Source organism: Papilio machaon, chromosome 20, assembly GCF_912999745.1.
Source record: "Papilio machaon chromosome 20, ilPapMach1.1, whole genome shotgun sequence".
In the NCBI taxonomy this organism is placed as follows: Eukaryota; Metazoa; Arthropoda; class Insecta; order Lepidoptera; family Papilionidae; genus Papilio; species Papilio machaon.
In genome coordinates, this window is record NC_060005.1 from 2,157,381 (window position 1) to 2,175,004 (window position 17,624).

Genomic DNA, 17,624 nt, shown 5'->3' on the forward strand with positions numbered 1-17,624 from the left:
TGTATGTTTAAATCATCTTGGAATGATTACAATTGATTATGTATATATTACTAATACATCACTAGTAGTAGAAATAACTTTTTATTTACCTAGAAGCTATTCGTTGGATCTGGCAACCTTTCTGGCAACCAATTTAATTGATCCAATGCCTTAATAAAAAAAAATAATTGACTTTTATTTTGACAACTACGTGAATACAACTAACGAAAAATATTTGCTAAGAATAATCAAAATAGGTAGATTAGAAGAAAAGAAAAGAAAAGAAAAGAAATTGTTTCCTGTGATCTAAGTAGCTACACCGCCACACCTTCACTTGTAACTGAACAGTCGGATTGTATAGAGATAGTTGTAACTTATAACGTGTGGAGGCGAAACTGCCACCTATGTAGTTTAACTGAGCTAAAATTATTCCTAAATGTAAGTTTTAACTTTTCACTTAAAACTGAACGTGTGTAGCAGATTTGAAACATCTTACGTTCGTTTTACAGACGAAACACTTGGATAAAAACATATTGTAAATGTATTAAATACAAATACGTTGAATTCGTAATTCACGGCCTATCTCTTCACTATCAGTACGGGGAAATAATGAGATAAGTAAAATTGAATATAAACGTAAACCTAAGTACCTAGCTTGTAGCTTGTGACCTTTTTTTTATAAGAGAAGGGGGCAAACGAGCAGCGGGAACACCAAGGTGTTCATCGACGCCCATGGACATCTGCAATACCAGAGGAATCGCAGATGCGTTGCCGGCCTTTGAGATGGTGATACGCTCGCTTCTTGAAGGACCCTAAGTCCTCTTGGATTTAACCAACATTTGTTTCGTCGGCTGCAAAGAAATGCAGGGTTGACCAGCCAGTACATTCTTTGTGCCTATTGTTGTTGTTATAGTTGTTGTTCAACTAAAAATTTCTTCAAGAATCAACCGAGACACTGGCCAGTTGGTCACCCTACACTTAGTAGTCATATCATACTATCAAAATACCGAGTAAAGGAATGACGACTTTACTCGAGGCTTTGTTAATCTCGGCTACTCGCAGCATCTTACAAGCAAAAGAAGTGTAAATCTGAAGGCGATTTGCTGCCGGCAGCCACGCCCAGCGAACGCCCCGCCCATCGCGCTGGGCGGGCGCCAACAACCTCATTCTTATTCAGTCCAAAACCAACTTCAGCGGGAGAAGGACGTGTGCATCAACATGTGGCGTTAATCGTACTTTACATGGAAGATCGTTGTTTGAAAGAAACGGTATGTATTCATTTTTATAACTTTTAACTTATAATTGACAACACATTTTTTTTGAAAATAATTTAAAAGAATAGACATATGTCTGTTATATTAGAAACTAAAAAAAATTGTTAAAAAACTAGGTGAAGCGCGTATTTTTCAAACGCGCGCTTTGAGAATCATTGAATATCAAAAATTCTAATTGATCGGTTTACATGCCAACTAGTGTTTATTTGTAAGAATCTAGAAGTATAGAATACAATGAGCGCCCGGTGTATCATCTCCTAAAGGTAATTCTTATACGCTATACTCTTATTCTCTTATTTTATTTTTATCTTGTTGGTGGGTTTGTTAAAATTGGTTGTATTATCTATACTTACTTTTTAAAGAAGTAAGATTTGATTGTTGGTTTGCATCGAATAGGCTCCGAAACTACTAAACCGATTTGAAAAAATCTTTCACTGCTGAGAAGCTACACTCCGGGTGACAAAGGTTATATTTATTATTAGATATTGTTTTTACTTCTAGTGCGACTACTATTATATTATAATGTTGTTACCTGAAAACTGCGCAAACACGAAACTTGACACATATAAAATTAAGAAATGCTGTTTAATAAAAAATAAAAAATAAATTGATTATGAATTATGTTCGAATTTCGACCAATCATTAATTGTACAATATAATACAATTGACCAATCAGTAATCACTCACTAATTGTACATGTATCTATAGGATAAATTTAACCCCTTTCATGAATATTATAAATCTAGATTGATCTGTCAGTTTTTTATAAATAGATTACAGTGCGGTCCTGGTTTATTGAATTTTCCTGTGGAAAAGGGACGACGCAATTAAATTTTAGTCGCAGCTGTGATATTTCTGTTTTTATGTGAGGTAATGTTTTTGTACTTTTGAAAAATATCATTTTCGCTAACGGCACGTCGTTGTTTACCTTTAGTTATGATTCGATAGCAAAAAACGTTTAAATATCTTTTCAGCTTATGAAAATACTAGCTTTTACCCGCGACTCCGTCCGCGCGGAATAAAAAATAGAAAATGGGGTAAAAGTTATCCTATGTCCTTTTCCTGGTTCTAAGCTACCTGCCCACCAATTTTCAGTGAAATCGATTCAGCCGTTCTTTAGTTATAAATGGTGTAACAAACACAACTTTCTTTTATATATATAGATTTCAGAGGGTTTATCAGGAATTTTAATGATATTTCGCGTTTTCCTAACATCATGGTAAAATATGATCAAGATTGTACTTTATTCGCTGTACAAATATAATAAAAAATTTCTCAATGACGTTAAGAATACTTTCTCGCAATTTCGGCCCTCTGTTGGCTCTCTGGCAAGTATTGTGTAGGAATGATTTAAACTAGAGTAGGCGGTATGTTAATAAAGCGCAGGAGCAATATGCTAATTTCCGTGGGAGAGCTCGTCAAACTTTTTAATCTCATGTGACGTCGGCCCCTCCCCCGCGTGCTCCCTACCCCGCGTTGTTGTCAGGGGGATGATTGAAAGCGGCTCATTTGTATTTTTATTACTTTTTAATTTTTTTCCCATTTTCTCGAGTGTCTCCGTAACACTCTTTTGTTGGTTTGAGTTGTATTTATGTAAAGTGATTACTTGAAAATTGGAAATTACAACTTTAAGGACGCTCCAAATAAAAGTTTCTAATCGAAAAAATAGCTAGTAAAAGGTCGCGTACATTCAGTACTAATGGAGCCAGGCTAAAGTAATAATGCTTCGAAAAATACGAATCGAAATATCCATTGATTTTTACACTACTAATCATTCGAATGTAGACGTCTATAGACGGTCAGAATAGAATGTACATAGATGTGAAAATTACCTTTCTAACAGTCGGATAAAAACATTAAAAATTATCGTAATACCGATAATTTCTGCAGAAGGATATCTTTAATAGGGGCGAGTTTTTTTAACAGGTTTGCCTAAACATTGTATAATTTGTTTTTAATAGATTTCTTTTAAGATTAAAATTACATTTCTAAATACTAAATGATAGGCAGAAAAGCTATGCCTGCTCTTGCCCTTTTTGTTTGAATGGAATCTTTATCTGTGTGTGACAGAACAATGACAAGGCCGATGTTCCCTGACACTGCAACATGATATTCCTGCAGATGTCTTGTTTGCTATTTTTATTTCATATACAGCTTTTAAATCAAGTTTGTGACATTGTTAGAATCGAATGGAATATTGTTATTCGAATTTTTTCTCGAAAATTTTGGGAACTTTCGAGTTTCGTCATCGAATTCGATTCGGAAAGAATAATTCGTAAGTTCGAATTATTCACACACCTCTAATTTCTAACTTCGCGCGAAAATTTTATATATCTTTCCCAAGTTCTTTATCCTTCTAGATAAAACTGAGATAATATATTGTTGTACATGTATTTACAGTGTAAACTCATAGTATTACAAGTAATTCGTAAAAAAATACCTAAATTACATGTCGACAGCTTGACATTTGTCAACTTCTAGCGTTACTAATCGGTAACAATTTCGTGGCGCGAATCACTTCTGTGGCATTTAGCGAAAAAATTGTCCCCCGCAACGTGGATACATTTTTAATACCTTTTTACCCTCTTTAAAAATCCACTGTAAAAGCTACACGATTTCTTTTGTTATAGAGTATAAAGATTACCGTGGATTTCTGAGACCAAAATTTCCGTTTAAAACATATAGTCATCGTCATCCCTGTCATTATCTTTGACAACACATATAGCAATATGTTTTGTAACGGAGGTTTTCTGCTCAGAAACCCACGGTAAGTAAAGTAAATCTATATTTATAAAGCAGTTTACATTATCGTGGATATGCCGAAATTAATATACAAAAAAATAGTCATCTCTCGCTTTTGATGCAATAATAATGGTTACTGTATCTGTCATGTTTTCTTTTATGGTATTTTTATGTTGTTTTATATATTTTATGACAGAAGCAGCAGTATGACTGGGATAGCAGCGCCTCTCTCATCAGGCCACATATACTTATTTGGTTATACACAGTATTATGAGAAGGCTAATATTTTGATTTCTATAACAATTTTCTTTCTAAAGAAAAAAAAATAGAAAAAAAAATTAGCTGCACAGTTTCTTACGGATATTTTGTAAAACTGTTTTTAACTATATGGTGTCAACTAAAAAAAAAATCTGACTTTGGTAATATAAAATTTAGATTGGTTCACAATAAAATTGTCACAGTTTAAATATTAATATATGACTTGTTGAGGGAGGGGATGCACAACAGTCACCCCATTCCGTGTAATGTGAGGTTACGTGCTAATATCATTACAACAGAGTGAGGGACGTCATTTCACCCTATGACGTACATCGACTGTTTCGTCCTCTAACCGATAATTTCATTCGACAAATGAGAGTTATTGCGTCGTATTGTAATTGTATGGTAGTCGAGGTGTCAGGTTAGCGACACGAGTGCAACATCGATTTTTTGTTTTATGTAATTTATAAGTAATTTTTTTTTGGTTTTGAATAATTTCAATGTTAAGTTTTCATTTCAATGTTGATTGTATTCAAGTGTGTAAAACTAATGTTCGGCAAAAAATGACTTTTATAAAGGACTAGCTTTTACCCGCGACTCCGTCTGCGCGGAATAAACAATAGAAAACGGGGTAAAAATTATCCTATGTCCGTTTCCTGGTTCTAAGCTACCTGCCCACCAATTTTCAGTCAAATCGATTCAGCCATTCTTGAGTTATAAATAGTGTAACTAACACTACTTTCTTTTATATAGGTACTAGCTTTTACCCGCGACTCCGTCCGCGCGGAATAAAAAAAAATAGAAAACGGGGTAAAACTTATCCTATGTCCTTTTCCTGGTTCTAAGCTACCTGCCTACCAATTTTCAGACAAATCGATTCAGCCATTCTTGAGTTATAAATGGTGTAACTAACACAACTTTCTTTTATATATATAGATATAGATAGAAATAGATAGATAAGAAAAATGTAATAAAAAAAGGATACTAAAAATTTCATCACTAACAATGGACAGATTTATTCTACAATCCAAAAAAAAGGTTTTTTTCAAGTAGGTTAGATAAAAAAATCAAAACATGAAGCTATTCTTTATTATCTATGACCAGCTTTTACCCGCGACTCTGTAGGCGCGGTATTTAAAAAAAACTTATGTGGTAGCCTACTGTGTTATTCCAGATTATGTTCTATATCTATGCCAAATTTTACTGAGATCTGTTAAGTCTTATCGCATTTATAACATTAAGTAAGAAGTAAGATACGGGGAGAATCAACAAAATGCATATTTACAAAACCCAAATCAATTATTAATATTTGAATGAATTTTAAAATGATTCTTGTCGAAACTGACGAGAATTAATTGGACATCTCGAAAATGTCTCGTCGTCAAAGTCGGAGGCAATCGAGACTGTGCCTTCCCCTCCATTTGAAACAAATAAAACTCAAATTAGTAGCTTCTTTCGTACCATTTTACTGCTCAAGAATTTATTAAGAATCCTAACTTTATGTTAAAATGAAAGAATAATTACTTATAGAATTCACATTTTAAAAATCAAATTATTGATGGTGTACAATGTTTTTTGGCAGCTTTTAAAATAACGTCAATAAATATGTGAAAATAATATGTATTTTTCCTAGTCATTAGAGGCTTCCGTTGTTCAAAACGTCAATTTGCACATTATAACAGACCTATTGCTTCTTCTTCTTCTTGAGGTGCCTCTCCGACTAGCGAAGGATGACGGTCAGTTCTCCATATTTCTGTTTATCCCTTGCGAGGTGAAGTCGTTGGGCGGCACTCGCAATTTTTCTTAATTTTACTAATATTATAAATTCGAATGTTTAGATGGATGCGTCGATGGATGGATGTTTGTTAGAAGGTATCTGCAGAACGGCTCAATGGACCTCGATGGAAATTGGTACAGATGTAGAATATAGTCTGGAAGAACACATAGCCTACTAATTAACTTTTATTTTATTCCGCGCGGACGGAGTCGCAAGCGACAGCTAGTGATTAATAAAGTTAGAATAAATATGAACGTCTTTTTTAAATCAAGTATAATTATAAAACTGTAATTAAAGCATAAAATATTACTTTCAACTTGCAAAGGCAAAGTCGATCCCTCAAGACGGCAACCGGATATGTCTCAATATAAAATGTCGGTGCGCGCCATATTGTTTTGGAGGGATTACTGGCGTCGCTTCTTGTCGTCGCAACGAGGAAAGAATAGCGCTAATTAATCAAAACTCGCCATCGTTCTGATTTCCATGGAGACTCTCCGTAGACTTTTAGGTAATTCGCTACCACCCGCGAAGTTTGTCCGCTAATGGTGTCTTTTGTGGTGCGCCAATCATTTCGGGATTGAATTTTTGTTTGAATACCCGCTCACCGCTTCCCGCTATTATTAACGGTCTCCCTAACTGTGCGTAATCCTTTGGGGGTTTGATATTTGTGAACTTATTGAAAATAACGTCCCTTTTTTAAAGGTTTATGAATTGCGTGGAGTTTTATCAACAATCTTAAACGTCTTTTGATATCTTGTTTTAGCCAATTGTACGTTCTTTTTTGGCAAATGAAGTATAACTATCATTATCTTCTTATGAGCCGATCTCCATTTTAACATTTACTTTCCATATCCGATGGTCACAAGACCGATAAAAGTGCAAGTCCAGGATTAAAAAGGCGACAGGTATAACGATATTTGTTGCCAAATAAAAGCACAATTTGTACAAATACTGTTCCTTCCATTAATCTTGAAATGTACTAAGATTTTAAATATCACTAGGTACTACTACAATAAATTCACAGTGACGAAGGTATACTCCAAGCATATTGCTTTCGCAAGTGACGTCTGTAACTTAGCTGTTCGCTTCGTATTATTAATAAAACTCAAAGATTTATGCGCTCAACTTTTTAATATTTATAGCCGTGCAATAAATTCTTGACGACGAGTTCTGAGCAGGGAAGGGTTGATTATTTTCCTTGGAAGGGGAGGTTTTATGAGTGAACAAAGACTACTTGTTGAATGTATATTTTGGATTTATGTTTCAATATTTTACGTAATCCTAATATTTTTTTTAAGTCAGCAAATAATTTTAAGGGATTTTAAATACTTTATTTTAAAGTATACTTTAACAGTATAACGTAAGATAATATAATAAGATAGAAGTAATTAGTTTCTTTTTTAACTTTTTTAATTTGCTGAATGAAAAATTACTAATACGAGTAACTTTATAGATTTTTAATATTCAAAATAGATTTCGAACTTTGTCAAAACTATCAGAATCTTGCATAGCATTTATCATTCACCCCGCCCCATAGCTTTGGGCACTCAGAATCACTTTAAGAGAAGGCGCCCATTACATTAATTCTATGAGATGTCTGCCACTGACTTACAATTTCGTTATTAGATCCGTTTTCCACTAAGCAACACGTCGCGTGCGATTGGTTACGCGCAGCAGACATTCAAATATGTTTCGTCCCATACCAAATTCGAAATGTATTCACCATTGAAAAACTGTAAATTTGTCGCTAAAACTTCAAATCTTTAAATATTTTAGGTGACAAAAAATCTCTCATAACTTTATAACATTAGCTACTCTAATTATTTATTACATAAGAACACTTCATCATATCCCTCGATTTTCAAAAATTTACTGAAATTGTATTGAATTTGACGTTGCCCTGTTTACTTAATTTGAGCCTTCGATTCGATTGAAAAAAATGTAAAAGTCGCGTGCGGATATAGATGGGCGGTTAATTGCTTGGTGGAAAAGGGGTCTTAGTAGTAGACAAAGGGTAGCGGAGTGCGGTGCGGGCGCAGAGGGTGGTTGTCGGATGGATTAAGATTTCGTCGGAATATTTAGAGATGAGATCTGAAGGTATTCCCGGTTTGTCATCGCTCTTATTGTTTGAATTCAAGATTCGTATCGGAATTAATTTTGCGGTCGGATAATGGGGAGAGGAATAAAGGGTGTATAATATACGCCGAGGATTATTAAGTACTCAAGGAAGTAAGTCATATGAAACATTACAAGTAACCTAGTCATATTAAAAAATTCTGGAGAAAAAAAATTGAGCTTGGTACAAAACACCAGGTTGAGATATGCAATGGAAATGAAACTTTTATTTTTTTTAAGTTTTCATTTTACACAGTTTTCGTTTTCACAAACTAGGTATTATTAATGTAACTATAGTTCTTGCGTTATAAAATAAGTATAGAGAGTTACTGAATATCTGTTGTTTTCACTATTCCTTCAAGTGACTTTATTTTGCATGTTGTCAGTACGAAATTTACTAAATATTTCATAGTAATTATGATGCCTTTATGTTATAATATTTCAGATATATTGTAGAGTAATCAAAGTATTCTATGACATTATTAATAACAACATACCTCGTTAATTTGTAATTTTAACGAGTCCATAACGCGCTCATCAACTCTGAGATGGCACTTACGAATACGTTGTTTGAAGACGCCTCGCTGAAACTGATTTAATGTATGTATTTATGTATACATTCAGTATACTTGCGTTTGACGAGCGCGTGATATGAATTGTTCAATAAAGGGGATGTGTTTGTGTGTTATGGATACAGATAGGAATGTAAAACATTAACGTAGGTTTCCATAGCGAAAACATTTGTAAAGAAATGTGATGGCATTTCTTACATTCCTCTTGAAAAAAACTGAGATAATTTTGTACGGGATTTTCTGTACTATGCTTTAGATTCTGGTTAGTATGTTACGCGAAAATGAGTCCACAGTTACACCTATACAACATTCAGTCATATAGTATTTTAAAGCTTGTCCGCGTCGGGTGAAAACAATAGACTTGAGGCCGTTTCCCGCGTCGGTCCATTGTCGCCAGATCTACCGGGAATTGTGAAGCTATACGTACGAGATAAATTGAAAAGGGAGTACGTAGATTTAAATTGAAGTGGGTAAATTATTTAAAATTCCCCATGAATTTGATTTGCATGTGTTAAAATAAATTGATGTACGTATTCTAATAAGTTGTGTGTGATAAAGAAGTTTTTTAGATTTAGATTTTTTTCGCATCTAGACCTGGACGTAGGGCGATATGGATAGACTTAGACACTCTATGTTGTTGGTGTTTTTATCGTTCAATTGTCACAATAGTTTAGACTGATTAGAACTTTCGACTGTATGTTTTGCAATCTAGTATCCTAAACTATTAGACCCTTAGCGTTCGTGCCACTGAAAATGCCCTCACACTCGAAACCCTTACAAGAATATTTCTATTTACACGGAGTATATTTGTTTATTAATTACGGGACAATGATACATTAAAAAAATGGGAACTTCTATCAGTAATACATAAATCATTGTCAAGTGGAAAATTTTAATAATTTCCACGTTAAGTTTAATATTTTTGGTTTTATTTTACATTTTGCATTTGACGAAGGGATGTCGTCGGACCGATGTTGACGTATGCAAGGTAAGTCCCCTAAAGCAAACACAAGACTCAATTTCGTTCGCCTACTGTTTGCTCATTAGATTTAACGGATTTAGTCTCAGACTAGAGTCTGTATCCCTTCCTTTACATTTAATAAGAGCAAACGTATCTGTTAACTAGTTGTAGTATCCGGCATCGCTTGTGTTAATTTAAATATTTAACTATATAAAAAATTTGTTTGCCTAAAATTTATATAAAAAATTTGCTGATTGAAAAAGGATGAATTAAATCAGACCAATAGTTGCGAGCCCTAAATAAAAAAAGTATTTTTACATTATTGGATCAAATCCGTTTCAATTGTTACATTTTTATATCTTTAAAATTTTCCTTATTGCATCAATAATATGCAGATAGAAGTTTTCTATAGTCTGTAATTTTAAATAAGAGTATATTATGTCAACCCTACAGACATACTTTTCCGGTATGTATTCACAGATCGGGCGTATCGTATGTCGGAGTGGTGGCTGATCGACTGTTACAAGCAAACACACTCACAGCTCTCAGTGACGTGTCTTCCATCATTTACAGCTTGAATTTTAATGTATATTTTCTTTCGTAATTTTAATATAGCTTTAGTTTTACTTTTACATTTTTTACATAATTAAAATAAATAACAGAGTGCTGTAAAATAACTGATAAATTGAATTTTTAATATTTGATTTAAAAACGTTTTATGATTTTTAATCAGCCTAAGGGGAAACTACACTGACGGTCAGCACTGACCGCGTTGGCAGAGAACGTGTTAAAAGTAATAATTTTAAGTAAACTAGTACGTTACGTAGGACCGTCGTCGTATCAAGTGTTGACTACGTTTCCTACAGCGTTCACGTCGTAGAATGTCTACGACATATTGTAGCGCCGCGCGTAGTAAACTCCGAATAGACAAAGAAATTCCGCCGCGTAGTTATGAATAACAATGTCAAGAATCATGATTTCGTTTATAAAATAGATATGACATTTTGTTCAATATTAAATTAAGTATAATTTATATGCTGTTACGTTATCCAATAGGATGTCTGAGAATTTAGGTTGCCCAGTGTTTTTAACCCTTTATCACATTCTACTACAGTATTTAAAATGGGACTAATGTTATTAGAATAATTCTAATTTGGGAATACAATGCAATTAAATGATGACTATAAAATTACTTAACGTCTTTTGTGTATGTGCGCTTAGCACATCTATAAATTTTCTCAGCTTCATGTTCCCTGCTTTGACGTAATGTAGACGACAGTTTGCTATTGTTACAGCGCGATACGATAAGGCTTTTATTAGGCAACGGAAGGCTCCGTAGGAAATAAAATAAAAGAGTGCTGAATATAAAACATCATGGAGATTTTAAGATAAAATTTCAGCTATAGTTGAAATGTTTTAGCGACGTGAGTTTTCAGACAATTTAATAAATAAAATTAGCAAATACATAGTAATATGTATTATATATTATACTTAGTTACTTTCATTCCTTATGTTTATAAAATAAACTGTTAACATTTAAAACACATAATATGTTGCTGCTGTGAGTTAAAAACTATGTCAGAAAATATAGTATTAACCGAAACAGATCGTGTGAGAAAAGCAAGGATTTTATACAAAAAAGAACATTTTAAATATGTAATCCTAAGTTGATCATGTTATGTACATATATATACATATTATTGTAATTAATATTTACTAACGAATTACGTAAGAATTATCAAGCAGATGTTTGAAGACAAACATCATTTGAGATGAGTTTACGTTACGTTCATAAACATAATTAGGATTGTTTATGATCTAAATAAACATATTTTGATCAAAAACAATCCTAATTATGTTATTTAAGTCCTATCCTAGTATTTAAGTTGTTATCCTATTTTAATCAACTACTACAACTACATCTATACATATTATTATTAAAATTGGATTGTCTGTAAAAAAAATACTTCGTACACAAGATGTATTTAAATTGCTGACAACGAAAAATCAATTTTTAATTTTTTTTTGTCTGTATGTCAGTCCGTAAGGCTGCGCTTGTTGGGGTTATTTTCGGAACGGCTAGTCCGATTTTGACGGCACTTGGACGGTAAGGTAGGTGATACACGCGGGCTACTTATGCTATTAATATTCCCACTTTTATTTTTAAAATTCTGCACTGATGAAGTCGCGGGCGACTGCTAGTATACGATAAAAAAGTGGAGAAATATTTCGAAAATAAACAAAATATATTTGTAGACATATTTTGTTATTAATTTATCCGTTCCAGGCGAATGTAGTACGAAAATGACATTCTATCGTTCATTCAAACTCCATTACGTTCACTCATTCGTTCTTTCGTTCGCTGCGAGTTAATACTGTTGTTATCGAGCGAGTTGATCTGCTAGGAAATTGCCTGCGTTCAGATTTCTGGTCGAATGAGCCGCCTGTTAAGTGAGCCGTGATGCCGAACTTGTAATTTTGCCTGCCTGTGTTCGTGCTCTTTTTGCAATCAATTTTTTCGTATCACAAAGATAAAGACATCGAGAGACTGTGTGACTACGATTACTACATTTTGAATATCTTTCTGTTGCCCACAACTCTGTTCGAGCGGAATTAAAAAAATCTTAATTAGTAGCCCATGTCTTCTTCTAGGCTGTGTTGTACATCTATACCAAATTCATCGAGATTCCGTTCTGGAGATACCTTGTAACAAACATTCATCCATCCATCCATCCATTCATTAAGATGAATATACGCGATGTTTAGACATACACTTTTATAATACTAGTAAGATATTTTCATTTGTTTACTACAATTTGTTTATGAACTTTTTCAGATGACGTTTATTCATGACCGTTTTCTAGCGTGAAAGCAACCTGCATTCGTTTCAGTAAAATTGCATGCACTGCATTGAAAACCTTCTTTTTAAATTTCAAAATAAAATTAAAACAATGAATGCAAAATTGCAGCACGTTTGCGAACTATAATCAGAGTACACAAAGTAAGGCATGAATCAAATCTCTGTCTCTCAGTGTGGAGTACACTCGGCGGGATAATCGGGTAGGTTTTAAAGCTGTCAGCGGCTTAGCACCCCCGCCTCCTCCTCGCACCACCCCGCCACCCCCGGCACTTCACGTGCGTTTTGACGCGATTATCATCCCCCGACGGTATCTGAGCGCAATATTGTTTGTGACGTTACCGATGTACGAAGCGACGGCGATGTTGGATGCGACATTTTATCTATACTAATAATAAAAAGAGGAAAAATTTGTTAGATTGCATTCAATAGACACCGAAACTTCTGAACCGATTCGAAAAACTCTTTCACTATTGACCAGCTACAGTAGGATGACATAGACTACATTTATTAATGGATTTCTTTTAATTTTTTTTAACTACTAGTATGTATGATAAAAATGTTATGCGTTTGTCTATTTTAAATTGTCTAAAATGTTATTGCAAAGAAAAAGTTTCTACATTTGGATTTATGTCTAAATGTTAAGTTAACTAATCTTTTAAGTATTGTTACGTAAATTTTTCCACTAAAGTGCTTTATGGATTGCTCTATACTTTAATGCTAAGGTTACGATATTCTAATCCTATCGCATTTCATGAAGCTGAATACCGTATTTAAAATTGATTAAGTGAAATGTGAGATATTTCACACAGTAAATGCAACATTAAAAATAACAAACGTTCGTTGCTCCGTGACATCTGTGCGCCGCCGCCCGCCACCGGCTACGTTTTTGAATCTGCTTCCTTTGTGACGATTTTAATATGGAAATTAACGTTCGTCGCCGTGTGCCGCACACCTCCACAATCATATTATTTACCGCCAAATTGCCGCTGCGGCCTCCTTTAACAATACGCTGCTAAAGGGACGCAGACGTTTTTAATTTTAAAAAGTACAAAAACTCTTTGCTTTTATTAGACCGCTCTTTCGAATATGGCAGCAACATGTTACGTTTCAGACATAAGGTCTAAAATGCTATGATTTTTGTAGGAAAATAGAATTTCCTTTGCATTCGACATCCCTGCCGTGGCTCTTGTTCGGGTGCCTAATTGAATTTTTTATGCTCTTTTAAAATGGTCGAGTGAATTTTTTTGGTGTTGCTACCTCCGTGGTGATAATTTTGCGAATAGTTGAGTACTAAGTACTTACGGGGAGCTTTTACTTTTCTTTATTGAAGTATAAAAACGCATAAGAGAATACAAAATATTTATCAAATTACTAACTAGTCCGTGCGGAATTAAAAAAAATCCTATGTGTTCTTATAGATTATGTTCTATGCCAAATTTCATCAAGATCCGCTGAACCGTTACGGAGATACCGACAAACAAACATCCATCCATCCACGCATTTATGATATCTGTAAGATTTAATGATTGATTGAATATTTTAGAAGTAACGTTTACTTTTTAAAAATTACCATACACAAAGTAGATAATTGTGTATGGTAATTTTTAAAAAGTAAATGTTTATCGAATTTTAATGTAATGCGATTTGTAAGTACGTCAAAAAATGTTGTATAAAGGCATTGGGGAGGTTGGGGTGGTACAGCCGTCATGTTTGCCGGCGCGCCGCACGTAAGATTCCATCCCGCTTCACGCTTCGTATCAACTGTTTGAATAGAGATACGCCACTCTGAATTTATTGTGTACCACCGCACCCCACACCACCCATTGTCACGCAAATCCGATGTATCGTTTTCACTCAACTCGTTCAATAGTATGCTAATGTGACATTTAATTTCTATCATTTGACGAACCTTCATTACTATATCTATGTATGACTATCTTTGTTCTCGTGATAGTTTAACATCTAGATGAATTGTTTAATGAAACAAAAGCATTGATTATTTATTGGAACGAATTGGAACGAAGTTCCTTATCGCGCGTTGTGAAAGGGGGCTAGACGGAAAAAATTCTTACGAAAAGTTGTCACGACACTTTTTTGCTATAGTAAGTATGTTAACGACGAATGAGCGCTACTTCACCATGGCAACGACGTGACAATATATAACGAAAATTCATAGAAATAAAATGTACTTCTTATGAAGACTTAAGTTTTTTATGCATAGAATAAACATTGGTTCCTTCACTAATTAATTGAAAGGAACTTCGTTCCATCCGGGTGTCCTTTGACACCTCTCAAGTTTTTTTATTTAATAATATTACTGACTTTTAATACTGTCTAACTCTAAATTTTGATGTTACTTAGATTTGAAAGTAGTAAATTTATTTTATATGCTACAATGCACATATATCAGTTTCTTCAATTGTTAAAATTTTCGTGAGACATAATAATAAATTAATTAAGAACGGCTTAACTCATGTATGATTGTACGGTGACGGCACCGATTAGTTTCGGACCCGTCGGGGGTCCATCTTTATTTTGAAGACTTCGCAGTCGCGTCGCGTCTAGCATGCATACGTGAGTTAAGCCTTTTTTAATTATTTTTTTATTAGTTTCTTATCGAAAGATTTTAGATTTTTAATATGCTACTTCTATCAGGTTATTCAACAAGATTTCCTCCGTTTCAAGTCATCTTTAAGATAATTGCGAATGGCGTGTATAAAAAAATGTCAAAACAATTTCCCATCAGTCTGTACATGAATACATCAGAGTCATTGGAATATTGGCAATAAAACAGCGCTGAGCTGAAAAATCGATGTCGACAGCAGACATTGAGTACCCCGACATCAATACAGTCTGCCGTACACATCGTATTGGATTTAAAAACAAAAACATTACATACCGGTTCCACTCTTGTTTCCATGGCTTTGTTAAGAGTTGAATATATTTAAGTTTTTTTTTTAATTGTAATGAGCTTATAACCGACGATCGATAATAATCTATACCAAAAGAGGAAGTGCAGGTAATCTTCATACTTACTAATATTATAAATGCGAATATTTAGATGGATGTTTGTTTGAAGGTATCTTCGGAAAGGCTCAACGGATGTTGATGAAATTCGGCACCGATCTAGAACATAGTCTGGAAGAACTCATAAGAGTTATTACGGTTGTTAATTCCGCGCGGACGGAGTCGCGGGCGACACCTAGTAGTATATATATATATATATATATATATATATATATACGTACGCGCTTATATTGAAAGCCTCTGAGTTGTAACTAAATTATTATTTATTTTTAAATTATTTGCATACAATAGGATTACCATAACAGCCCACAATATAGCTTATATGAACATAGACTCATTCGGACTGACTGATTCGTTAGATTACAACAATATTAAAACAAACTAAAATTTTAGAAAAAGAATTCAGTACAAAGCACCGACTTATATTGAAATCAAAGCTTTGCTTCGTTTTTAATGATTTAAAAAGTCACCAGATCAATAACGAAGGTATTTTTCCATGTCCATATAGAAAGCATAGTCAGTGAGTTGCGTTGTAAAGAGTATAGGTATAGCTGTAAGGTATTGTTCGCGAGAGCCGGCCATAATCACCGACCGACTATTTCAGCCTAAGTGCAAGCACGGAGCGCGTTTATACCATACGATTTTTATATCGTTAAGAATTTTAACAATTTGCTTTTTCGGGAAATATATTTGATAGTTTTGTCTCGCTTAAATTAAACATGAACCTTATGAAATTCAAGATTTCGACATTAATCGAAGATATTATAAAAATATAGGTATTTTAGAAAAGTTATTCGAATGAAATATATATTTACGGTTTTTACTATTAAAACATGTATGTAAATATATCGAAATTAAGTAAGAAAAATAATTTTGGTCATATACCAATATCGTCGTAATTTGGTCGGCTAAAATTCTAATCGCATCGTATAAAAAGCTTTCGTGCCACCCCTATTCAAGTGAATGCACTCTCAATGAAATGCATCTCCTTCGCGTCGAGCCCCTGATGACGTTCAAATAATAAAGATAGTAGAAAAAAATAAAAAGATTTTAATTTTGTTACAGAAAATGAATTCCGTTCAAGAGGAAAAACCGACGGAGACCGCTAAGGCCCACGTCAGAGAACTCAGAAACACGGAACTTGTGTCTCGTCTCCTGGCAGCTACTCCACCATATCTCTACAGCGCGCTACCTCTTCAACCTCATGCTTTCTTCTTTAGCGAAATGCTCAGATCGTTTGTCAACGCTAGACACGGCTGTCGCCCACAGCAGTACCACCGTCGCTTCAAGCGTCGCGCCCATAAATACTTCGCGGAAAATGAAACCGAATGGCGACGGGAGTGGCCGAAGCAAGACGAAGAGAAAAAGGAACCAGAACCCAGACCCGAAGTTCCATTAGAACTCACAGTGGACAAGCATTCCCCGAAAGTAGACGCAAAGACTAGCGGCAGTCCTGGCCCTCCTGGGAGACAATCCACGTACGTTGATGTCGGAACCGAGGAATTGCCGAAGCCATCGCCGTGTACTAGGAACCCGGAGAACGTTCCTGCACCGAACCTTATCCTACCCCCTCCTCCTCCTATGTGGTATCCTCCTCTATACAATCCCCAATTCGGGGTCGATCCACTAAATTTTTTCATTGATCTACGTTTCTCGGGTCATATTTACGATAGAAAGCGTACAGCCACTGAAGGAGTGGAGACAACATTACCACAAGAAGCTCGCCACGATGAGTCTGTTACAGATAAGAGACTAGGTAGGGATTTGGGGCAAAGGCCTCGACATATTTCGGCCTTTTCCGTTCCGATTCGTGATCAAACAGATACATCAAATAAATATTACGACCAAAGCGTTCACGCGGGTAGTAACAATGGCACTTCTCACATAATGAAGAATTTAAAGGGCTTGTATGAAAAATTACACGACACGCAAAATCAGAATCCACAAAAATTAAATGACAATGAAGAAACCAAAGACGACTCTTCCGATTTAGATGAAGATATTATTGATTAAGCTAATAAAATTCTGATATAAACATATAATTATATAATATAGTCAC

The 17,624-nt window shown here is 34.5% G+C and overlaps 1 protein-coding gene across 1 annotated transcript; it reads left to right on the plus strand.

Moving 5' to 3' along the window:
* The first annotated feature begins 1,173 nt into the window (after positions 1–1,173).
* LOC106709976 lies at positions 1,174–17,578 on the plus strand. Its single transcript, XM_014501907.2, has 2 exons — positions 1,174–1,247; positions 16,631–17,578. Exons 1-2 carry the CDS (start codon positions 1,221–1,223, stop codon positions 17,576–17,578), a joined length of 975 nt encoding a protein of 324 aa, XP_014357393.2. The 5' UTR covers positions 1,174–1,220.
* The last annotated feature ends 46 nt before the right edge of the window (positions 17,579–17,624 follow it).

What these genes read in the sequence shown, in the direction of transcription:
- LOC106709976 (XM_014501907.2), top strand. Translation starts at nt 1,221, where the DNA reads ATGGAAGATCGTTGTTTGAAAGAAACG. An exon ending in ATCGTTGTTTGAAAGAAACG is followed by an intron (nt 1,248 to 16,630) that starts GTATGTATTCAT and finishes ATTTTGTTACAG; the next exon opens with AAAATGAATTCCGTTCAAGA.